The sequence below is a fragment of the Grus americana genome, chromosome 18 (assembly GCF_028858705.1).
Source record: "Grus americana isolate bGruAme1 chromosome 18, bGruAme1.mat, whole genome shotgun sequence".
Classification (NCBI taxonomy): Eukaryota; Metazoa; Chordata; class Aves; order Gruiformes; family Gruidae; genus Grus; species Grus americana.
This window is the reverse complement of record NC_072869.1, coordinates 836,165-860,380: the sequence shown is the minus strand read 5'-3', so window position 1 is coordinate 860,380 and position 24,216 is coordinate 836,165. Positions and strand designations below refer to the sequence as shown.

General features: G+C 56.0%; 4 protein-coding genes across 6 annotated transcripts in view; 2 read left to right on the top strand and 2 right to left on the bottom strand.

The window, feature by feature from the left end:
* The first annotated feature begins 11 nt into the window (after nt 1–11).
* SGSH (N-sulfoglucosamine sulfohydrolase) lies at nt 12–3,661 on the top strand. 3 transcript variants are annotated; one of them, XM_054846669.1, is made up of 9 exons: nt 12–200; nt 533–693; nt 926–1,031; nt 1,410–1,560; nt 1,831–1,987; nt 2,213–2,294; nt 2,379–2,582; nt 2,980–3,085; nt 3,179–3,661. In XM_054846669.1, exons 1-9 carry the CDS (start codon nt 119–121, stop codon nt 3,384–3,386), a joined length of 1,257 nt encoding a protein of 418 aa, XP_054702644.1. In that variant the 5' UTR covers nt 12–118; the 3' UTR covers nt 3,387–3,661. The 3 variants fall into 3 exon arrangements, with proteins under 3 accessions (XP_054702644.1, XP_054702642.1, XP_054702643.1); XM_054846667.1 differs by having other exon boundaries at nt 16–200; nt 2,928–3,085; XM_054846668.1 differs by having other exon boundaries at nt 64–200; nt 2,928–3,661.
* On the bottom strand, nt 3,499–10,565 carry GAA (alpha glucosidase). Its single transcript, XM_054846662.1, has 19 exons — nt 10,145–10,565; nt 9,925–10,070; nt 9,406–9,571; nt 8,919–9,015; nt 8,716–8,835; nt 8,430–8,548; nt 8,160–8,291; nt 7,902–8,012; nt 7,612–7,725; nt 7,413–7,497; nt 7,171–7,288; nt 6,642–6,775; nt 6,353–6,504; nt 5,969–6,117; nt 5,718–5,859; nt 5,388–5,486; nt 5,012–5,176; nt 4,427–4,579; nt 3,499–3,971 (listed from the first exon to the last, which is right to left on the bottom strand). The coding sequence occupies exons 1-19, from the start codon at nt 10,508–10,510 to the stop codon at nt 3,912–3,914; spliced, it is 2,628 nt and encodes an 875-aa protein (XP_054702637.1). The 5' UTR covers nt 10,511–10,565; the 3' UTR covers nt 3,499–3,911.
* Nucleotides 10,566–10,819: 254 nt separating this feature from the next.
* CCDC40 (coiled-coil domain containing 40) lies at nt 10,820–24,172 on the bottom strand. The gene is made up of 20 exons (XM_054846623.1): nt 23,831–24,172; nt 23,531–23,650; nt 22,708–22,839; nt 22,147–22,318; nt 21,784–21,941; nt 21,193–21,276; nt 20,885–21,104; nt 19,925–20,082; nt 18,958–19,080; nt 18,446–18,567; nt 17,472–17,715; nt 17,181–17,363; nt 15,634–15,879; nt 14,650–14,863; nt 13,964–14,133; nt 13,749–13,840; nt 13,031–13,151; nt 12,197–12,385; nt 11,774–11,932; nt 10,820–11,169 (listed from the first exon to the last, which is right to left on the bottom strand). The coding sequence occupies exons 2-20, from the start codon at nt 23,627–23,629 to the stop codon at nt 10,924–10,926; spliced, it is 3,132 nt and encodes a 1,043-aa protein (XP_054702598.1). The 5' UTR covers nt 23,630–23,650; nt 23,831–24,172; the 3' UTR covers nt 10,820–10,923.
* Nucleotides 23,978–24,216, top strand: part of TBC1D16 (TBC1 domain family member 16) — a 31,981-nt gene continuing 31,742 nt past the window's right edge. Inside the window, exon 1 of the mRNA XM_054846624.1 lies at nt 23,978–24,082. The gene's annotated coding sequence lies outside the window, so the exon portion shown is untranslated. The remainder of the gene's footprint in view (nt 24,083–24,216) is intronic.

The following is a 24,216-nucleotide window of genomic DNA, read 5'->3' as shown; positions in this document are numbered from 1 at the left end:
CAGCTCCGCCCGGGCCGGATCTGAGCCGCCGGGGCCGCCTCATGTGACCGGGGCAGAGGAGGAGCCGGGGCGGCCGGAGGAGCCGCCGAGCCCCGCTGCCGGTGCCGGTGCCGGTGCCATGCGGCCCTGGGCGCTGGTGCTGCTGCTGGGCGCGCTCCGGAGCGGCGGAGCCCCGGCCCGCAACGTGCTGCTCCTCCTGGGTGAGTGCTGCCGCCGGCCCGGGGGACACTCGGCACCGGTCCCGGATCCGCGGCCGCCGCCCCCAGCCCTGGGACCGGCCCGCCGCGGGGTACCCCTGTCCCGGGCTCGGGGCATCCCGTGGGCAGGAGAGGGACGGCCCCGGGGGTCCCGCTGCATCCCCTCTGCTGGGACGGTCACTGCAACGCCGGCCCCAGCCTGGGTCATCCTCAGCCCAGGGACGCTCCCGGTGTCATTAGCGTCCCCTGGGCTTTGTCCCCCCCCGCACGGTTAGGGACATGCCCGGGGTCAGGCCCGGTGCTGCAGGGCTCACCTCACACCTCTCCCGCTGCAGCGGACGACGGTGGCTTTGAGAGCGGCGCCTACAACAACTCAGCCATCCGGACACCCAACCTGGATGCGCTGGCCCGGCGCAGCGTGGTCTTCCAGAACGCCTTCACCTCCGTCAGCAGCTGCTCCCCCAGCCGGGCCAGCATCCTGACCGGCTTACCCCAGGTAGGGGCACCCACGTGTGCCAGGGTGGGGGCTGCCAGTCCGCGGTGGGCACGCAGGGATGACCAGAGCCTCGGGCTTACAGCATGGTCACAGAACCTGGCAATCCCCCCGCTCTCTCCCCTTCCCCCCCGGGACCTGTTTCCCATGCACGCACACTTGGTGCCTGGCTGGACTTGGTTTGGGGACAGGCTGGCAGGCATCGTCCAACCGTGTTGTGTCCCCCCACCTGCAGCACCAGAATGGGATGTACGGGCTGCACCAGGACGTGCACCACTTCAACTCCTTCGATAGCGTGCGGAGCCTGCCCCGGCTGCTCAGCCAAGCACGCGTCCGGACAGGTAGGGAGCCCCGGCCAAGTTACACCTCACTTTCACTTCTGTTCCTCATCCTGCTCCTTCCTGGTTCCCAGGTTCACACAGGGCTCATGCTTGACCCAAACTTCCCCCTGGGCCACTCAGCTGCTTACCCACACCTGTGAGCTGGAGCAGCGTGGTCCCTGGCTGGGTCCTGTTTTCTGAGCAGATGTGGAAGTGCCTCTGCAACCGGCAGAAACGGCTGGGGAAGCCAGCAGCATCTTCCCCTCTGAGCAGCGTTTGCCGAGCGCAGCCCGTGCTGGAGCAGATGAGCTGTATCTGCCCCTGGGGAGGTGACAGCGGCAGCAGCCAGTGTCCTACCCCCCGCTGCTCCTCGCACACCGTGTGTCTGCGTTCCTGCAGGGATAATTGGGAAGAAGCATGTTGGGCCCGAGGCTGTCTACCCCTTCGACTTCGCCTACACAGAGGAGAACAGCTCGGTCTTGCAGGTTGGGAGAAACATCACTCGAATCAAAGTGCTCGTCCGGCAGTTCCTGCAGAGCCAGGACGAGAGGTGAGATGACCCCGCGTCCCTGCCGCAGGCTGCGAGGGGGCACGGGAGAGGAGAGGGAAACGGCTTTGCTGAGGAGGTGTCTCCATGTCCCAGCTGGTCACAAACAGGAAGGGACACCTTGTCCCTGGGCCGGCCCGTATCCAGAAGCCCAGATCAGGTGGGAGTTGTCCTGCCGACACCAGCTCACCGCTGCACAGCCCAGGGAAGGTCTCGAGGGACGCGGGCAGCCCTTTGCGACACCACTTCCACCTCCGCCCCTTCCATCTCTAGGCCTTTCTTCCTCTACGTTGCCTTCCACGACCCCCACCGCTGCGGGCACTCCCAGCCCCAATACGGGGCCTTTTGTGAGAAATTCGGTAACGGAGAGAGCGGCATGGGCTGGATCCCCGACTGGAAGCCACAGCTCTACCACCCAGAGCAAGTGCAGGTGGGAGCCCGTGGGGCTGTGTGGGGCTATAGGGGCTGCGTGGGGCTATACGGCGCTGTGCGGGGCTGCGCGGGGGCTGGACACAACAGCGGCCTCCACCAGAGCCAGGGCTGGCCCCCACCTCGTTCACTGCTATCGGTGTTAAGGGTGGCGAAGGCCACCCCAGCGTACCCATGACCTCCTCTCCCGTGGCGGCCACGTGCCGCTTTCCCTTTCTCCGTTTAGGTCCCCCACTTCGTTCCAGACACGCCGGCCGCCCGGGCGGACCTGGCAGCCCAGTACACAACCATCGGGCGCATGGACCAAGGTAAGGAGCCGCGGGGCCCAGGCTGGCCCCCACGAGCGCTGCGGTCCTTCCCACCCCCCGTCAGCTCTGCCCCTCCATCCACAGGGATCGGGCTGGTCCTGGAGGAGCTGCGGCACGCCGGCTTCCACAACAGCACGCTGGTGATCTACACCTCCGACAACGGCATCCCCTTCCCCAGCGGCAGGACCAACCTCTACCGGTCGGGCACCGCCGAGCCCCTGCTGCTCTCCTCCCCGGAGCACAGCGAGCGCTGGGGGCAGGTCAGCCAGGCCTTCGCCTCCCTCCTGGGTAAGAGCCCGTGCCCCTGAGGAGGGAGCAGAGCCCTGCAGAGCTGTGCCCAGGGGGGAGCAGGCTGGTCCCCACTCTCCCCACACCAAAGCTCAGGCTCCTGTCCCGGAGGACAGCCTGCAGCCCTCGGCATCGGCGTGGCCGGCGCCAGGAAGGGAGAGGAGGGACATCGGAGCAGCAGGGTCCCCCACAGGGATGGCATCCCAGGGCTCAGCTCCGCAGCTCGTCCCAAGACCACCCACAGCCCACGCGGCAGCAGACCCCGGGACCTTTCTGCCGCTCCCTGAGGCCGCGTTTCCTCCCACGGGTGCCAGCCCTTCCTCTCACCCTTCTCTTCCCCTCCAGATCTCACGCCGACCATTTTGGACTGGTTCTCCATCCCCTACCCTTCTTACAGCATCTTTGGCACAAAGCGGGTGCAGCTCACCGGAAAGTCTCTCCTGCCAGCGCTGGAGTCGGAGCAGCCCTGGGCCACTGCCTTCAGCAGCCAGAGCCACCACGAGGTGACCATGTACTACCCCATGCGAGCCGTCCAGCACCAGCAGTTCCGCCTCATTCACAACCTCAACTACAAGATGCCCTTTCCCATCGACCAGGACTTCTACGTCTCGCCCACTTTCCAAGACCTGCTCAACCGCACCAGGGCCGGGCAGCCAACCCACTGGAACAAGACCCTGCACCAGTACTACTACAGGGACCGCTGGGAGCTCTTTGACTGCAGCCGCGACCCCGCCGAGAGCCAGAACCTGGCCCCCGACCCCCGCTACGCCGCCATCTTCCAGCAGCTTCGCACGCAGCTCCTGAAGTGGCAGTGGGACACGGGTGACCCCTGGGTGTGTGCCCCCGACGCTGTCCTGGAGGAGAAACTGAGCCCCCAGTGCCGGCCGCTGCACAACGAGCTGTGAGCCTGGGGCTGACACGGCGCGGGGATGCTCCCAGCAAACAGCGTCTTTATTCACAGCACTGCTCCCTCGCCCCCCCGCACAGATCCCCCTCCCCAAAAACACAGCGAGGAGACTCCCGACAGTCCCTCAACAGGTTACCACCTCCTCACGTTAACAGGTTTGCTGTCTCACGAGGCACTTGGGTCTTTTTTTCCCCATTTGGAGATGAGGGTTTCCCCGTCCCCGGGGGTTGTGCAAGCCCCCTCGATGCGAGTCCAGTGCGCGCATCTCCAGTTACCTCCGGTTAGCGTGAAGGGAAGCCAAAGCCCGGGAGCCGCGCTGCGTGGGAAGAGCAGCGGCAGCTCCGGTTTCATGAAGGACAGAACGGATTCAGCCCCAGAGCCCGAGGGAGCAGCATCGCCTCTCCGCGCCAAGCGGTGCGGGCTCAGGACCAAGAGATCACAAACTGCTCCCACATGGGCAGCGACACGGGGACTCTCAGCACCTGAGGGGGAGAAGGAAGGGTCAGCACGGTGAGAACTGGCCGGGATGGAGCCGAGGGGCTGTTGGAGCCGAGGGGGTGTCATGCTCCCCCTGAGGCGCACACAGAGCCGCAGCCCGGTACGGCCCTGGTCCCCCAGATGCCCCAGGAAGGGTGCCCGTGGCAGAGAGCCCCAGGGGCAGAGCTGTGCCACTGCTCCTTGCAGAGCCCCAGCCCCGGTACCACGCATCCCTTCCACCCTCCATCTCCCCATCCTTGCCCCTTGCACGGCCTAATCCTGCCCAGCCCCTGCTGCTGGGCAGCCCTTTTGCACTCCTTGGTGCCAACAGAGCGGGTACCGTGCGTCGCTGGGGCCAAACCCCGCCAGCCCCTCGGCTGAGCCCCGGGTCCCTTCCCAGCCACCGGCCGGCAGCTCCCCCCTGCCACCACCCCCTCCCGCGGGGGGGACGAGCACTCGCCTGGGTGTCGCTGCGGTAGGAGAAGTCACCCACGAGGGCACCGTTGGCCAGGACTTGCCGGGGAGGGCTGGTGACACCCAGCACGGTCACGGCCTCCAGCAGGACCCCGTCGAGGTGGGCGCTCGCCCACAGGAGCTGGCTGAGCACGGCACCCTGGGGGGACGGGGGGCTGTCACCCCACGCTCCCGGGTCCCAGCCACCCCGCACACACCCAGGGCTTCTCAACGTGCCCTGCCCAACGCGCTGCCCCTCTGCAGGGCACCGAGCCCAGGGGGACGGGCAGCACCGGAGAGTGGCAAAGCCATTTACCAGAGGGACGGGGCTGCAGAGCACCCAGCTCCCCGGCGCAGCCTCTCCCCCTCCTAAGGGGGCTTTGGGGGGGTACAGCCCCCACAGGACCCCCACACCACACAGTGCCGTAGCCCTCGCTAAGAGCACCCGCTGCAGGGCCGCGGCTCAGCCCGGCACTCTCGACACAACGCAGCTTGGCTGCACCAGGGCACGGTGCTGCCCCAGGGGCACCGGGACCTGCACGTGGCAGCGAACGCCCCTCCTGGATGCCCCCGCCAGCAGCCCCCCACTCACACGTGTGGCCAGGAAGAGGATCTCGGTGTAGTCCCCCTTCTCAAAGCTCTGCCAGCTCTCCCCGTCGTCCCAGAACAGGTCTCCTCTGGCGAAGCCGTCCGGCGTCAGCGCCACGACCAAGGCCATCCCCTTCTTGCGGGACTCAGCAGTGCTGAATGCGGGCTCCTGGGGTGCAGGATCAGGCCCAGCTCCGAGCGCTGCCGGAGTCGCTCTCCCCCAGCCCAGCCGGACACCGCAGGCTCACGGCTTATTCGGCAACGTCCGGCCTGCCGGTGGCCACACCGCAGCCCTCTGCCCTGCCCCATGCGGGCTGGGGCTGGCCAGGCAGGTCACCGCGGCATCGCTGCGGCGTCACCGCGGCACGGAGGGGGCTCACCTGCAGGGGCAGGATGTGCCCCGCGCGGACATGGACGTTAATGGTGTCCAGGGGAGCTGGCAAGAGGATCCACTGCCCTTTGCTGTGGATGGTGGAGTCCTAAATGACAACAAAAACAGGAAAGAGCAGGCGCAGGGCGCTGCATGCCCAAGGGCAGCCCAGCCCAACGCCGCGGCACTCGAATGGCCACAAGCGAAGGCAGGCGAGGCACGAGGCCTGATCACAGCCCCGGGGGGCTCGTACCCGCGGTGGGCGCAGGAACGAACACAGGGCCCCACAGCAAAGCCCCCGCGCAGCCGCCCGAGAGCCCCACGGCGAGGGTGCACCCACCCCAAAGAGGCTGTACCACGTCCCCGCCGGGAAGTAGCCGCTGACTTTGGTCTTTCCTGGCTCCAGCACGGGTGTGACGAGCAGCCCCCCGCCCCACATGAGCTGGCGGTCCACGGCCCAGGTGTTGGGGTCCTTGGGGAACCTGGGGGAGGAGGGGACGGGCAGTGCAGCGCCAGGGAGACCCTGCACCCACCTCCCGCTGAGCCCGACAGGGACCAGCACCCATCGGCCCCGGCCGGGCCGGCACTCACTCGAGGAAGAGGGGCCGTGCCACTGTCTCCCCGGTGGAGTGAGCCCGGTGGAAGAGGGTGTAGAGGAAGGGCAGGAGGGAGTAGCGGAGGCGGAGGGCGTTCCTCATGGCGGCCTGGGCGGCCGGGCTGAAGGCGTATGGCTCCTGCGGCTGCAGGGGAGAAGCCGAAGGGGGACGCTCGGACCACGTGGGGAGGAACGGCGGGCGCCTTCTGGGGACGCGGGATAGACTCCTCCTGGCGTGAGCCCGGCAGGGATGGCACCCCTGCACCAGCTGCCTCCCCACGCAGGCAGGGCAGCCCCGTGCACAGCCCCAGAGCACCCACCCCGGCCCCATCCACCCAGCCGCCCCCCTGCCCAACGGGGCGAGGGCTCCGGGTGCTCACCCGGGCACCGTGGTCGTTGTGATTCCTCATGAAGGGGTAGAAGGCGCCCAGCTGGGTCCAGCGCACGCACAGCTCCTCCGACGTGTCGCCCACGAAGCCGCAAATGTCGGCACCCACCAGCGGCACCCCGAAGAGGTTGAAGAGCAGCACCTCTGCGGAGGGGGCACAGAGGGCACCGGGGCTGCGTGGTGCCGGGGGAACAGAGCCCACGGAGAAGCCCCCAGCTGCAGGGGAGGCGCAGGGGGGAAGCAGGGGCAGACGCGGCCCTGGCACCCCGCGGGGGCACTACCTGGGACGGAGTAGGAGAGCTGCTCCCAGTCGCTGCCGACGTCTCCTGTCCAGTGCCCTGCATAGCGCCCATGCCCAGCAAATGTGGAGCGAGAGATGACGAAGGGGCGCCTGCCCCGGACCCTCAGCAACGCGCTGCAGGCAGGACGGGGTCCGCTCAGCACCGCCCGGCCGGGGAAGGGGCTCGGCGGCTCCTGGCAGCAGCACAGAGCTGGCACGTGCCGGGGCAGGTGCCCAGTGCCATCTTGCCCATGGGACAGATGACATGGGACAGTGCTCAGGACACGAGTCCCCAGCCCAGGAGCCAGCACGGCCACAGTGCACCAGCTCCAGCCCCCTCCAGTGCTGGGCTGGCAGCAGCAGGCAGCACACCACGTTATACACCAAACCCTTGCCCACCCACCGAATGCCCCCCATGCCCAAACCGCCCACGCCGCAGCACAGGGAGGGGTCTCTCTCCCGGCTCTGGCATCCCCTGGGATGTGCATCCTCCGGGACAGCAGGAGCTGCGGCACGAGCCCCAGGCTTACTCGTGGGAGGCGATGGCCTCGGTCAGCCCATACAGGCTGTGCAGGTTGTAGTGGGAGGACAGGTACTGCTGGCTGGAGGCACAGATGGTCCCAGCTTGGAGGCGTCCCCCAAACACACCTGCACAGGAGAGGCGGTGACGAGGGCGAGCTCGGAGCTCACTCGGCCGGGGCCGGACCATCCCCCGGGCTCCTCCCGGGGCTCCCCGCACCCCTGGGCAGAGGCTGGTACCCACTCCCTGTACCTGGCACGTAGGGGGGCTGCTCCAGGCTGTTGTTGGGGCAGCCATCCTGGGAGCCCTCCACAAAGTTCGACGGCTCGTTCATGTCCTGGGGAGGGAGGGAGGGGAGGGAATGGATGCCCTCGCTGCTGCACCGGGGCCCAGCGGAACTGCAGGCAGGAGCTGGGGAGCCGCAGCTGAGAGCTCTGCCAGGGCCACTCACAATCCACAGGCCATCAAAGGGCACTTGGTCGTGGAAGTCTTTCACCATGTCGTACCACCACTCATGAGTCTCTGGGTTGGTGAAGTCCGGGAAGGCTGTCGGGCCCGGCCACACCTGCAGGAGGGAGGCAGCAACGGGCAAAGCCCCACTGTCCCAGGTCCCGCTGCACCCCCAGCCCCCACGTGCCACCCCACTTTCCACCACAGCCATCCCCTGGGTGTTTCCCACCGGCTCCCACGGCCCCGCTCAAGCCCCCTCCTGCAGGGACCGGGGCTGCTCCCCGCACGTACCTTCCCGATCAGGGGCTGCCCCGTGGCGTTTCGGATGAACACCCCTCGCTTCAGTCCCTCGTCATAGGGCTTATAGGTGCCGGGGGGTCCCGAGCTGCTGATCCCGGGATCCTGGCGGGGCACAAAGCCGGGGCTCCACCAGCAAGGGCCGGGAATGGCTCCCCCTCCTTCCTCGAGGAAGCTCCATCACTGCCCTCGCGGTGGTGGGTGCCAGCCCACCCGTGTGGGAGCCCCAGCGTGGCCAGGGCTGTCACTCACCACGATCATGATGTACCTCAGGCCGCGGCGGTGGAAGTCCTGCACCATCTCCGGGTAGTCCTTAAAGCTGTTCTTGTTGAAGGTGAAATCCCTCTTGGCATCCATGTAATCCAGGTCGTTCCACTGCACGTCCTGTGGACGGTGGCACCGGTGCTCGGGGAGGAGCAGGAAACCCCACGTGCCACTGCGGGACCCTCACCCCATGGGGGTCCCCATCAGCCTCCCACAGCCGCTTTTGGGCAGAGGCTCCGGGGAGCAGCCGAGCCTTACCAGAGGGAAGCGGGCTGCCGTCATGTTGGTCACGACCTGCCGGGTGATGGTGGTGGAGGAGTAGCCCCAACGGCAGAGGTGGAAGCCCAGGCCCCAGTACGGGGGCATGAAGGGGAACCCTGGAAGCCAGGAGGGCGGGTGCTGGCCAGGCGGGCGCAGGGACAGCCCAGCATCACGATCCCCTGCAGCCTCGCTCCGCCACGCCAGCCCCACCATGCCGCTTGCAGCATCCCAGCAAAGCCGTCCCGGGAGCAGCCGTGCCCCCCCGCCCACGGCTCAGCCCTACCGACAACGTCCAGGTACTGCCGCACCACGCTCTTCGGGTCGGGGCCCAGGAACATGTAGAAGTCCAGGATCCCGCCCGTCGTGCGCCAGGTCAGGGCCGGGCTGGGCTGCAGGAGCACATCTGGGGAAGCACAAACACCGGAGGAACGAGCTGAGGATGGGGCCAGGGGCCAAGCCAGCACCCGGTGCCTCCGTGGGACTCACCCATTGCATTGCTGTTCAGCAGAAAGACACCGTGGGCCAAACCACCATCTTCCATCCCCAGGTAGAAAGGGTGGGAGCCGTAGAGGTTGACCTGGGGCTGGAGCAGAGCACAGCGCGGTGCCAGCGAGGCTCCACCAGAGACCCCAGCGCAGCACCCACCCACTCATCCACCCGCCTGCCCCTCGCCTCCACCTAGAAGCCCCATCATGGCTCAGGGTGCAAACCCAGGGCTTGCACCCCCAAATACTGCCTGAGTTGGCAGAGCTCTGCCCCGAGCAAGAGCCCTGGACCACACGGGGGAAAGTGGCTTCTGAGCAGCAGGGAGCCCCAGGGGGTCAAAGCCTGACCTGGGGACAACGGTCCCGTGGGCTTGCCCGGGGCTGACAGCAGATCCCAGAGCTCAACAGGCACGGACGCCTTTCCAGCCCCAGACAAGACATGTGGGGCTGCCCCTGCAAGCGGCCTTTCCCTCAGCCCCGCTCCGTACCACGGGCGCCATGTCCCGATTCCAGAGGGTGACCCTGGTCCATGCCGTGTTGAGGACCAGCGGCGTCAGGTGCTCCCCCAGCCCAGAAATGAAATGGGAAGGCAAGGAGGTGGAGATCTGCAGGAACTGGTCTGCAAAGAAGAGGGGCGCGACGGTGGTGTTCAGCCTGCCGGAGAGAAAGGGACACTCGGGCAAACGGTCCCGGCGGTGCCCAGCGGCCAGGGCAGAGGGAGGCACCGAGCCGGATGACCGCCAGCCCTGGGGAGGGACGCAGATGCTCGCCACCACGTGAAACAAAACCAGGTTTTGGCTGAGCTCTGGGATTCCCTCTTCCCTTCCCAGCCACCGAACTGCAGAGGGGGTCAAAGCAAAGCCCCCGCAGCCGCTGCCTGCCACCCTGCTGCCCCCGGCTCCCATCCCGCACACCGCCGGGGCGGTGTCAGGTCCCGCTTCCAGCCCGAATCCCTTTGGGAAGGCGAGAGGAGCCTCCGCCGGGCCCGGGGCAGGACGGGCACTTACAGGACCCGCCCGCCGCGCTGCCGGTAGACGACGATGCCGAAGGGATCCTGGTTGACCTGCACCCCGTAGAGCGTGGAGGCGGCTCGGCCGCTCACCCGCGGCGTGGGCAGAGGCACCTCGTAGCGCTGCCGGGCCGGGTCCCGCAGCTGCGGGGACAGAGAGGGGGGGTCGGCCGGGGGCGGCCCGGGCGCCCGGGACGGGGGCGGGGGCCGGGGCGCACCGTGAAGCGCAGGCGGGTGGGGGTCTCCAGCGCCAGGTCCAGCCGCAGGCTGCCCACGTCCCCCGGCAGGAAGCTGGCGGCGACGCGGCGGAGCCGGGCGGTGTAGCCGCTGGCGGTGGCCGTCAGGTTCTCCGCCCGGTAGCTGCGGTAGCCGCGGGGGAAGAAGCACCAGGGGGGGCCGGGGCCGGCGGGCGCGTAGCAGCAGCCCCTCGCCTCGCAGCCCGCCCGCGACAGGAGCCGCTCGGGGCCGCAGTCGAAGCGGTCGCCCGGGGGCACCTCGCAGCCGGCGGCCCCGGGGCTGCGCGCCGCGGCGGGGACCAGCAGCGCCAAGAACGCGGCGGCAACGGCGACCCCCGGCCCCGGCATGGCCCCGCCGTCCCGGCTCCCAGCAGGCGCGGCGGGCACGGCCCACGTCACGGCACCGCCTGCGGGGTGGGACCGGCCCCGAGCACCGCCCCGGCCCCGCGCACCGCCCCGAGCGGGCGCCTTCCCCTTCCCCTTCCCCTTCCCGGAGCCGCCCCGAGCGTTGCTGCTGGCCGGGGCCGGGGCCCGGGGGCTCAGGGCTGCACCCGCCCCCGAAGCCCTACGCCAGGCGGGGCAGGGCAGCTGACGAACCCGCCTTTTGCAGCAAAGGTGAAATGTAAAAAGAACCAAAAACAGTTGCAATGCCCCATCTTTAATAAATACTTGTATTTGTTTACTTATTTAACCTCTTCCTTTACAAAGCCTGCAGCCTCTAGAAGAAGGACAGACGGTTATATGTGTTTTGGCCGCGCCTGTCAGGCTTCCCGCGAGCCGACCCTGGTCTCCAAGCACTGACTGAGCCACCGCAGAGCCCTTTGGTGCCCAGGATGTTCCTCCTGGATCTGGTGGACAATGGCGTTAATGGTACGGAGCCGGTCCTGCAGTTTCTGCTGCTCGTTTCGCCACGCTTGTTCAGTGTGGCACAGGGGAGCGTACTTCCCTTCCTTCAGCGCCTGCAGATGCTTCTGGCGTGTCTGGTAGGCCACAATCTCCAAAAGGTTCTGAGAAGAGCAACAACAGAAATTGCTTTAACAGCAGACTGCACACAGAAAAGAACTAAGAAAACAACAGGATTCGTGTCACGGGTACTGTAACCATCATATTTTGAAGTGGAAGGGCTTCCTAGGAAGGATACCGCTATTATAACACCAAAGAGCATCCCCATTCTGAGCGTTGTAGAGGTACAGGCATGTCACAGAACTCCATAAATCAGAGAAATACCCACACATACAACCCTTGCTGGGACAGAGTTTCACCAACTTAAAAACTTTCAAGACCTTGAGCTGGCTCTCAAATTTGTAGCATACTTAGGAGCAGCCAGCTAGTGCTCACAAAGGATAGCTGTTAGCAGATACTTTCAAGCTACAAACAACATCCTTTAGGCTGACATTTCCAGGTGAATGCTGCTTTGCTAAGAGCGCAACTGCAGCATCAGTTCAGGACCGCTATGAGCCCTCAGAAAGTGCTCAGTTAAAGTGTTGCCAAAATTACACGCCAAGCACGCCCAGTTCAGGATTGCGGTGAGACGGCGACAAGGAGCTGGCAGCAACAGGAAGCAGCAGGTTCTATTTGGCTCGCCTACTGCAAGGAAGCGGATGCGCTCACCCATCGTTTCTTGTTCCGAAGACATTCTGCGTCTGAATCGAGGCCATCGGACTCAGCCTGCAGCCTGCGCAATTCTTGCTGCTTTTCCGAGAAGGCGGCACTACGGGACGCTTGGGTGCTCTCCAGCTCCAGGATGGTTTTGCTGCAGTCTTGAGCATTCTAGTAAATGGAAGAGAAGGAAATGGCAGATCCCAGTTCTTCAGTTCACCTGCACTCCTGGCCATCTTCCCGGGACTCTTTTTTTTTTTTTTTTTTTCTTTTTTTAAGGAGTTTCCAAAGCCTGACCCCCACACAGCGCTGCACCCACGCAGGGCCTGCGCTGCGCACTGATGCCCCGTGAGTCTGTGCTGAGTGCGCACTGGTGCTCGTTACAAGGCAAATATGGGCTACGTGGACTCTTGCAGCCCTGCCCTACTCGCTCACCTTCTGGGTTTCGCTGATCTTCTTTCTCAACTCCTGTTTCTTGCGGTGGAAGTCGCTCTTGGTGATACGTTTGTTATCTGTTTTGTTCTGACCCTCTCCACGAATCAGTATTGCCTCTCTACGAGAAACAGATGCCTCCATATCACGAATCATCTTCTCCTGCTGCTTCATGAGCTGGCCATAGCGGACCTGCCATTTGTCAAGATACAAAATAGGCTGAAAATAGCGAATGTTTGTGCATGGCACCTAACCAAAGTCTTCTGCATGGCACACCCCATCAACGTAAACCAGATACACGTTTTGGCAAGCCAAATTTGCTCTGAATCCAAACCCAGTTTGCCCTGTGCGAGGGCTGGATTATCAACTCGTCTATAGTAATCTCCAAAACATTTCACTGGAACTGATTAGCAATAGGAAAAGCAGAAGAGCAGAAGTATCCCGAGAATGAAAGGGAAGAGTTGCTTTGCCAGAAGACAGATGTCCCTAACCAGTGATTAAGATGATGCAATATTTAGTAATCAACATTTCTTTGCTTATAAATTGCGGTCGTAGAATAAAGTGGCAGACATAATAGGTTTTAAATAGATTTCTCAGGTATATCTTGATTCTGCTGCAGCCTATTATGCAGCACACATGAGGAACACAAAGTGTGTGCACACTGGATGTATTTAATTCAATCTGTCTGCAGGGTGGTAAGATTTCCAATACTTCCATGGCCTCGAAGAAGCTACTTCTCCAGCCTGTTTCTCATCTCCTGCCTTAAGTTTCAGCAACACCAAAGCTGAATATGTTGTGTGTAGCTTCCCCTCCTCGCTCCTCTTTCCCATGGCTTACTTCCATCCTGTGGATCTCTGTTTTCATGGCTTGGATTTCACCTTGTCCTGTCTCAGAATCCACCGCTGCACGCACCTCTCTTGTCAGCTGGATCTTCTTCTCCCATAGCATGATTTGATGCCTGCAATGACAGAAAGGAAAAGCAGTGCCTTTGTAAACAAGAGAGGACGCTCTCTCTGTGCATCAGTAGCAGCACACTCCCAAGATGATTCTGAACACAGAGCTGAATGGTTCAGCAGAAGCTAAGGATCTGCATACGGAGCACGTAGAAGGGCAGCTACAGAGCAGCGTGAGGTCAGACGGTAAGCTCCGCAATTTAGAAAATGGCACGATGACTGTACAACAAGCATGTCCAGCCTGACAGGGGGCTGATGGACCCCAAGTAATTGCCCAGCGCAGCACACTCGCTCTGAGTTACTGGCAGAGGAGACAGCACGTGGACTCTTCCTGTACAGTTCTTGGCAATGCCCAGCACAAGCATGCTGGAAATGTTAAAGCCAACATCCCCTCAGCTCTTGCTGGTTCCAGAGACAGCTAAAGCACCTTTCAGTTTCTGCCCTTCAAAAACTCATTAAACTCCTTTCATCTTCCCCAAGGAGGACAGAAGCACCTTTGCCGGTGCTGGTTCAGTTTGATGACTGGAGAAGAAAGGTAACCTGGACACACGTACCAAAGTTCAAAGACTGTGGCACAAAGGCAGAATCTCTCTGGTACCTACTCTGCTTCCACCAGGCTGCTTAGGAGTCTTTCCTTCTCCTCAGTCAATTGACTGTGCTTCTCCTGCATCTCAACCGATTCTTTTTCTGCTGCCTAGATTTGGGAAGCATAAACCAATACAACATTGTCAGACTGAGAAAGATTTACAGGGTCACTGTTTGCCTCTCGTCTGCATGGGAGGTTGAGACCTGGAAATGAGGTGTCAAGCCTCTGTACCTTGAGAGCACGCACAAACTCGTTCTCTGTGATAATGTTGCCATGTTGCAGCTCCTCGAAGCTGCTGTTGTTCTTGTTGATCAACACATTCAACTTTATCAAGTCATTTGACATGTTCCTCATGTGACGTTCGATGTCTTTCTGTTCTTTTGTTTCCTGCTGAATTTCATCTTCAGGTGAACAGAAGAAAGTCTTAAAATTCCCACAGGCACTGGGTTGTGACAAACCGCTATTAGACCAGACAACACTGTGTCCCACATACCCAGCCAAAACATTTTTCCACAAGCCTGAAAATCAAATAAGGTTTTGAAGGAGACTGCTGTGGAAAAGAGTTGGTTTTGGCCAAGGAAAGTGCTATCGTCGGTGGGGACATTTACCTACCAACTACTTGCAAACTTTGTTTAAGAAGCGTAACACGTGACATGATCTCTTAGGGTTCAACTGTGTCAGTTAAGACAGCAGGATTTATCGTTACAGGAAATAACGACATGCAAAACAGCAGAAGGCGCCTTGCTCTTAGCCCTCCAGTACAGTACTGGGGCCATTTGCATTACCGCTCACACACGTGTAGGAGCACTGAGGGCATCCTTTGGGGGAGGTCTAGCATTACCCGTCTGTAAGCCTTCACTCCCTTTTTTGTCCATTCATGGATGAACATTTCAAGAAAGAGTTAGGGAATGACTTACTTTCAGTGCGCACTTTCTTCTGTTGCATTATTGTGATCTGTTTCTTTAACATATCTAAGGAGGCTATTTGTTCCTCCCGTTCGTGTGTTAACTTGACCAGCTCTTTCTGCAGAGTGAGCCAGTACTTCTGCAGTGTCATCACCTCAGAATTACATTCTTCTATCTGCTTGGTCAGCTTGTTGATCTCAATTTCCAGTGGTGCCAATTCTTGTCCCTGTACGAGGACAACGTTTAAGATTAATCAGGCAGAAGCTGCTGGAGCACTTGTTTATAGCATCATTGCAGAAGGCTGGTCCAGCTGCTGAGATGCCTACTAAATACTTCAACTACACTGTTATTTTGTCAGCTAGTTACTTTCTGCCTCCAGTTCCCGTGAGTTGGATGGAACTAGTAATTCCTGGCCGCACAGGAACAAATGCAACAGAAGCCCAAAAGGTTCCGACTCTGGCGAGAGGCCCCCTGAGCTCTTACAACAGGCACAGCTGGACATTCAAGAGTTTGCAAAGCATATGCCACAGTAATCGTTTCTGCACTGGTATCCATAAAGGTCTTACAGCTCACAGTGCTAGGGACAGACCTGGGTATCATCTGAATGGGGACAACCACCAAGCAACTTCAGTCACTCTGCCTGTTCCATTCTCTTCTCGTCAGTCTTTGCTGATTTTATAATGAGATCCTATTTAATCCTACAGTACTGATGTCATTGTGTGTATTTTCATCAGGTGTAGACAACTCCCTGCAGAAATCTGGGCTAGGCACACCCTCATTTCACAACAATTCCCTAAATGCCAGCTCCTCTTCACATGCATTGGGAACTGTCTGACAAATGTAAACACGTACATTAACTAGTGCAGCTTTTAAATCACAATCTGATGCCTCAAAGTTTCAACTATCCAGCACTTACAGAGTTACATTTATCAAGGGCATCTGTGGTCACCACAAAGCATGAAATCGAGTTTGGGATTGAAACATAAACGTACATACCCCCTGCTGAGAAAGAATCATCTCCAACCTCTTGTTGTACTGGCTGATGACCCCTCGCTTGTTCTCAGTCAGGACAATGCCCTTTGCAATCTCACTTTCCCTGCAGCTGATCAGATCATGGATATTTTTTATTTCCTTGTCCAGCTCACAAAGTGTCTTTTGGAGAACTGTCAGCCTGCCGTTGGTATGAGTTGCATTCAGAATAACCTGGGCCATATCGTTCTCAACCTTGGAAAAATGCAGCTCCTAGGAATATCAACAGACAGAAAACAAATTACTGTCACCAGCAGTAACTCGTTGATTTGCAATGCCTACTTATCAAAGCACAGGAATCAGGGGATTTAGATTCTACTCCCAGGCTGTGCTACAAGCTGCAAGCAAGCTACTTACCCTCCCTGTACCTTTGTTTCCCCCATCTATTGACAGAAGACAGCAATATTTACCTCTGCCATAAGGGTGTCGAAAAACATTATGGAGCTCAGCCATCCGAAAGCCCTTTAAGAGACCTCCCTCATCGCTTCTGCGGTTACCTTCCCTGCCCGGATGTCTCCAGTCATCTGGCTAACAGCGGCAGGACATTACTGTAGTGTGCCTTCCCCAAAGTGCCTGACAAACGCACCCCTCACCTAACAGCAGCTGTAGGAGCCAGAAAGCACGGGTATGCCTTTTGTTTGAGTGCAGCATGAACGCAGCCAGGTAACTTTCAAGAGCCTGTCTGCTGCTTCTGCACAGCCTGGACCACGCTGCGAGAGGTTGCAATTTGGGCTTTTCCAAGTCCGTAGTGTCTGCACTGTATTCTCCTGTGCAGCACAGAGGCTAATAGAAGTCAAAGCAGAGTATCCACTTGTTTGTGTATCTGCCCCCCTCACCCCGGGGCCTTTCTCTCGATGGAAGCCAACCCTGGAAGTCTTGCAGTTACTTAAGATATGCACCTGACTTAAAAAACCCAGGGGCAGGCTGGAAAATACGGAGGTGTGAGCATGTTGTGTTAGAGCCAGCCCACACAACTCAATACGATAAATACTATGCTGAATCTTCTAGTTTTTCTATCTGTACTAGTTAGACACTCCCAAAGAGAGCAACTTGTCATGCCATGAAGAACTGTGGGTGTGGTTTGACTGTTCCTGGGACTGTAATCCTTCTTTGGAAACCGAAAGTATGCCTGTATCACATTCCATGAGGCAGTAGAGAGATGTAAGTTAGTTTAATGTGGAGTATAAAAGCATCACATATCCACTGTCTTCCTGCAATACATAACAATTTGAACCACTTTATAGTAAACGCTCCCAGGATTCATCATTCTGCCCCATTTTTTAAGTAAAGAAAGAACAGTACGTTATGTGTCAGGCCTTTTTGGCCAAACTCTCTGGCATACACAAGAATGCTGCAATAAGATCACTGGAAGAACTAAATTGAAGTTGCAAACCCAGCAGAGCTTCAATTGCAGACCTGAAAAATGAAATGAAGATGCTGACAAAACACACTTGAGAAACACAGCTCTAGGCAGTTTCCTTCCCCTGCCCTCCCAAAGGGAAGAGATACCATACCAAATCTGTTTTTCTCCTATGAAGTTTTGCAGCCAGCTGTGAGAAGTGCTTTGTGGCTTTGCTGGACATCATCTGGTCCTGAAGCTTTGCCACGATTTCATTCTCCATCTGGTCTTTGGCATCAGTTCCTTTCTCTATATCCTTACCGATGGACAGCAACTCATTCAGCCGAGCGGCTTGATCCTAAAAAGTAGGGAAGACAGAAACAGGATCACTACAACTGTTTGGGGAAGGGGATTAAATATCCGTGTCCAGTTCAAAATGGTTCTTCTTCCAAGTGACTCTTCTCACCATCTTGGTCCTGTTGAGGGTCTGCTCTGTCTCATGGAGAATGCGAGTATAGGTGCCAAATTCAACCTTCAAGGCCTCCTGCCTCGAAAGGCACTGGGCAATCAGTTTCTTTGTCGTGTTGGCATCGTTCTGTGAACGGCTCAGGATGGTGACAAGCAACTCATTCTTCTCCTCCTCCTTCCTGATCGACTTTCTACAGCCATGGATGTCCATTTCTAGGGACTTGAGGTCATGTCTGTACTTGCTGGAGAGGCAAAGAGGGTGGAAAATGATTTGCGTGCTGAAGAGTCATCTACAAATTCCTCTTTTCAAACATGCTATTGCAGCAACATTGACCAAGAAGGAAGATCTTTATTAAGGCTAGTCTGCTGTGACAGTGCGGAGTCATCAGAAGATGGATGGAGACATTGAGATTTAAAAGGAAATGCATGCAGGAAAATTAAGTCCTCCTTTCAGTTCTCTGTCCCCACCCCGCCATTCTTACCAGGATAAAAGCATATTGTTTGTTCTCAGAGAATCGGTCAAGCTTTAAGACTCCAGGCCAAACAAACACTTCCTTTGGCAACAATAGGAAAGCTTTCCCGAAGATTTCTAAAGGCATCACAAAATCCTAACCAAAAGCGATAGATAAATCCTTCTTGCTGTCTAGCTCTCTGGATTGAGAGATTGAGAGATGTTGCAAAGGTGAAGGAACTCTTTTAAAGGAATAAAACATGAATAGAAAAACTCTAAACAGCTTTTAAAAACCTGCACATTTCGAGGGAGAATTGTGTTTTGGATAAAGAAAATATCAACAAAGAAAAGCACTTCTTATCCTTTAACCTTATTGCGTGCTATAGAGCAGGAAACTTGTTCTGTCTGACATATCCCGCACACACAGAAATAGACTTGACAGAAGACATACTGCCCATTTTTGAATCCCTCCTGTCCCAATTATTTGAGGTCTCCTTTGGGGGTGTTTCCAGATCTGATACCTCAGCAACTCTTGTGTGGCAATATAGGCCTCATCTCTTTGCTTCATTCCAGCCAAGCTGCTATTCCAGTGGTTCATCAATCGCTTTTTCTCCATGTTAATAGCCTGTACCTCCATACAAGCCTAAGGAAGAGAGACTTTTTAGATGGGATGAATCTACACTGGGTTGAGAAACCAAATTCATGTGACAATACAAATTTTTTTTTCTGTTCATAATATGCTGGGCAGGAACAGCTTCAACTAATACGTGTCTAGTTTACTGTCACACCAGACCACAAAGCATAGATCTCCAGGAAAAAATAATGCTAAGAAGGTGGGGGAGAAAGTGATTTACAGGCATTTCTTAAGGACAAAGGAGGAGGGGGCAGGGGGGAAAGTCTTAATTCCTGCAACCAGGAGCAAACCATACAACTCTGGCCTACACTGTACATACCACGTGAGTGTGAGCCAAAGGGGTCAGTCCTTCCAGAGGGAATTATTAACCAGAAGCAAAAAAAAAAAGCACCGTCCTACCTCATTTACTGCTTGCCGAGTTACTTTTGTGTCCTCCGCCTGGGCCACAAACTGAGCTTCAAGCAGAGCAATCTGTTCTTGGAGTTCGTAGGCTTTTCTTGTTAAGCGGTCTACTAGAAGATCCTAAAAAGCGAGAGCCAAACAGTTCAGGATGAGGAACAGCCAACTATATTCTACAAGAATAACATAGGCTAGAAAAGCAGTTAAATTGGCAACTGGATTAGATTAGATTCCTACTCAAACTTTTCTATTCATATAGAAATGACTCATGAGTGCAGCAGTGACAACTTTCAAGAGAATGAGACCTTCTTTGCTGATTCTTTCTTATTCCATTTGCAGTAGTAAATTGATACCTCAGATCTGAAGCAGCTTTCATTCCTGTCAGCATGGATTATATTGTGCCATCTCTCCAGCAGCTGGGAATCTTAACAATTTATGTTTTAAAATATTTTGTTAAAAACCCCAACTAAATCCCTTTAATTTCAACTGTTTGCATGCAATTCTGCATAAATAATAATCAGCCTGTGTCCAACTGCAAGCAGAAGGCAGCAGAGGGAGCTCCAGCACACCAACCAGCTCCGTTCATTTTCAAAGTTCACTTTCCACTGTGAAACTCATTGTGACTCAGAATAATTCTCGATACCTGAACAAATGATAATTCTTTACTGAGTACCTTTCTGCCCTCACACACCCTTTGCTTGAGTGAAGGGTGATTTACTATTATAAGGCTTGTCAAAAACCGTTGGGCAGTACGTGCCACGATCTTAGCGGTGGGGATTCTTCTCATTTTTAGGAAAGCCTGCTTTTGGGGGTTTGGGGTTTTTCCAATTATTTGAGAAAAATATCCTCACACATCTTCCATGGTTCAGTCACTATAGCCTTCCTTCTGACAAGGCAGCACCTCCTCCAAGACTCACCACTAACTGTCATCTGTACGTACTTATCGTAAAGCAGTTTCACTTGATACCTGTTTTTTCTTTTCCACCTCAGCCTGGATCCTCTCTGCCTCAGCCTTCTTTGTCGACTGTTTCATTAGTAAAATGTTGTGACGCATATCCTGGTCCATATTCTGCATGTAGAAGAGATGCAAGGCCAGGTTTTCAACCTGAGTCTGCATTGCAGAAACTGGGAAGGCAAGAGGAAAAATATTCACAGAAAAGTATGTTTTAAACACACACTTTAAACAGAGATAAAAGGGAAAGAAATATAGAAGCACTCAAAGCAAAACTCGCACGTCAGCCCTCCCTGAAAAGAGAATTTCCATCAGCTTGGGAATATATCTCCACAAGCAAAGCTAAAAATCTTGGTAAGCAGTTCCTTGATTGCCAGCACACAAAGGGGCCTCAGGACTCAGTGAATCCACTCCTCTGCCCCAAAACAGAACTGTCTCTTTCTCAGTCTGTTGAATGCTTCTCTAATTTTTTCAATAACCTGCAAAAACTTTCTAGGCAATTTACTTTAATGCTTAGCTATCCTTGCCATTGAAATTGTTTTACTGTTTGCTATCCAAACACTGCAACACAGAAAGAATGAGTCGAGTCCGTTTCTTTGGCTGGAACGGGCTCCCACACTCCTGGATGCCCCTAATTACCTACAACCTTTGCAATCTCATCGCACCCTTACAGAGACATGGGCAAACATAACAAAGCGATGGGAATTTTCCTCCTGCTAAGTCACAGAACAGCCTACCTGCCAGGAGCTGTTAGTTTCAGTCCTAAAGACCTTCTTAGAAGTACAACATAGCAACACGGTCTTAGAAACAATAGAAATTACATGGCAACCAGGAATATCTGTGAAACTTTTCAATGAGCACATTATTCCTGATGCATTTCACTGTATTTTTCAATCCAATGCTTGACTTATACTCAAATTCGTTTCTCCACATAGTACTAGAATTAGGAAGTATTGCAGGGACTGCCTCAGTCACCTTTCTTGCGTTCATCGTCTGTGTTCTGACACATTTTCTTGTGAGTAAGCCTGAGGCCCTCCAGTTCCTCTTCCAGCTGCTGACGTGCTGTGGCCGTCTGAGAACGGCGGCCGTGGCTCTTCTCCAGTTCCATCTGCAGACGTGCCAGCTGCTGCTGTGCTCCATAAAGAATCACCCCAAGCTCCTCTCTCTGTGCTTTGCCCTTTTTCGTTGCTGTCCTCTGCGAACACAAGAGGAAATCAGCTATCGCACTTCAGCTTGGACAGGGGTGGGCTGCTGTGGGAAGGCAAAGAAAGAATGCCGTATACCAGTTCCTGAAGCTCTAGGTTCACTTTTTCCATCTGCTTAGTAAGGTAATTCTTCAGGGCAGCCTGGAATCTTCTCATCAGAGGCTGTAAAGAAGTACGACGTTGATAAACTTTAACATACTTGTGTAAATAAATTATGAAGAAACCTTACTGCCGCTCCACTACTAAATAAAACATCGTATTTTCTGCCATTCCTATTCTAGCAAGTCTCGCTGTAGCGAGTGAGAAGAGTTATGTAGTGGGTATTTGTTGACATCAGAGAGTGACAACTGAGAATATTTGCAAGTCAGAAACATGTAGGAAGAGCTACATCTGAGAACCCATCCACTCACTCTTGCTGCAAGTACTTCTCATTCAGTACTGAAAAGGATCAGGTTTGTCCACTATGTTGCTCACTTCTGAACCTGCAACTTTGAGGTTAATATTGAGGGCGTAGACACGCTCAAGAGTTAGTACTTTTGCAAAAGCTATTTTTAAATACGTAGTTTCAGCATATAGCTAAGCCACTGCTTACAATTTACCTTGCATGTTTTATACAAATCAAAATAGCAAGTCTGCAAAGAGGAATGACAAGATTTGAGGACTTCTCACATGTTCTGGATCCAAGACAACCAGTTCTGTTTCTTCTACGGTTTCCTCACTTCTTCCACTTATTTCATTTTCCTCAGCTCCATGCTGCTGGCATTCCTCTTCCCATCGCTGGCCGCCATGCTCACTAGCTAGCTGATCAAATTGCTCAAAGGCCGACTCTGAATAGAGAGAAACGTGTTCTCCAGCGTTACCCAGACCTTCTCCCCTCCCTCCCCCCCCCCAAAAAAAAAAGGAAAAAGACTTAGATTTCATAGTATGATGCCTCCAGTTGGATTAACAATGATCAGAAAGGGAGAAAACTAGAAACTGTGCCTGATAGACAGTATCAAGTATCGTACTGTTAATAAGGAACTGAAATGATACCCGACTCTGTGCTGCTGTTCAACTCCACTGACAACGCAGATGCCTGCGGAGGAGCTCCTGGTGACGCGTGGGAAGGGTTTCTGCTGCCTGTTAATGGCTGCTCCATGTCACCCAATTCAGGAGGGCAACTCTCTAATTCCACTTTGTCCGAGAAAGTCTCAGGAGATTTTTCCTGAAACATAAAATCCATCACCTGAAACAGCTTTTCAATCTAGCTCTATTTGCCCCTAAAAATCTGGTTATTTTTGTCATCATGAGATATGAACAATGCAGACAAAGAATCAAGAAGAGGGCCTTGTTCTAAAATCAGCTCACAGATAAACTTCCAAAGCTGTGTCAGTCCTGATGAAAGAAAGTTTACGCATATATAGCACAACAAAGGAGCTGCTCCAGTTTGGTCAGTTTTTGTATACTCCCTGCTTGACCAATTAGCTTCTCTCTGTTCCAATAATGATTGGTTTTCTGTTTGCAGCAATAAAACTGCATCAGAAGAATTTGAAGTTACAAATACTGCTCATGCATTCTGCAAATAAGGTTATATATATTATTATCGTGTCTCACTTCTGCAGAACTAACAAACAGCTCTGTAGCTCCACAGGCTCCTCTTTCTGCTGGGGGAAATGTCTCATCTTGGTCCTCCAGAGGAACAGACTCTTCCTCTTCATTGTCGTTCCCATTTTCTGTCTCTATTGCCTAGCACACAACACAGGGAAAAAGCAGAACAGCAGCATTATAACAGCTTGGGTACTTTGTTGAATGTTAATGTGGCAGCATTGTAACATCTGCCTTTTGTCACAGAGCACAGAAGTTTAATTTAGAATTAAATTAAATTAAGTTAGCATGAAGATAGTAAAGATCCTGGCAAAAATTCTACCTACCACTTTTAATTTCACATGTGTTTCTAGCTCACATCAATTTAAAAAAAAACACCCTTAGGGATTTATTAAAGAAAGTCTTCCAGCTTGCACTACATGTAGCCAAATTATTTGCTGCTTTCTTTTTAAAGAGATACTGTTTTATTCCATGTCATCATTTGCCAAACTCAAGTACCGTGCAGTACCAATGAAAGAAAAAAAACCTTATCACCAACAAACCTCAAAAAAGAGCTCAAGTATGCGCACCTATGAAATGTGGTTAACTTCCTTTTTAAAGTGTCTACAGCAGAAACGTGCTGAGCTGAGTGAGAAACATCCTTCAAGATGCTGCTGACACACAAGACTAACTAAATTTACTTTCTAGTGGCTTTTTTTTTATATGCAGGGCAAGACAGTAATAATTGCTCGCTTGTTATACTCCCTCCTATTGAAACTGCTTCCCTGAAGACGTGGCGGTGTAAGGAACGCGCGGGAACACGCTGCCCTAGGAACGTTTCAAAGGAAATCACCTCCATAGCAAGATGTGACGGAACTCTGATTATATCTCGCTCAGCGGAGCCGAATTCCACCCCCGATCCCTCTGCTGTGGCACCGGCGGCCTCCTCCATGGGGCTGGGGCTGGCCTGTGCCTGCAACCAGAGCAGCCCGGGGGAGAGGGGCAGTGTGAGAGGGAGCACCAGCCCAGCGCCCGGCTCTCAGGGCCCGTTACCCCACCGTCTGCAGGCCGCCCCTCCGCCGCTGGGCACGGGCACAGGCGGGGACGGGGAGGCCGGTCGGGGCCGGTCGGGGCCGCACAGCCCCGCACTCACCCGCCACCGGCTGCACCATCTTCCCGTTGCCAGGCGACGTGTCAACACCCGGTCACGTGAGCGCAGCGGGCCGCACCACCTCAGCCCGCGCGGGGGGACTCGGGCCGCACCACCTCAGCCCATGGGGTGGGGTGGGGGGGGCCGCTCGGGCCGCACTACCTCGGGCCACACTACCTCAGCCCGCCGCGCACCGGGGGAGGCCTGCGGCGTCCCGGCCGCCATGGCCGCGCCAGCCCCGGTGCGGGGCAGCAGGTAACAGCGCCGAGGGCCGGAGTCCGGGCGGCGTGTGCTGCGGTGGGGAGGGTCCGTCTTCGCCCTTCCTTCGCGGAGGCGGCCCCGCCTGAGGCGACTGCCGGGCACCCCCGGGTCACGCCGGCGGCGGGCGG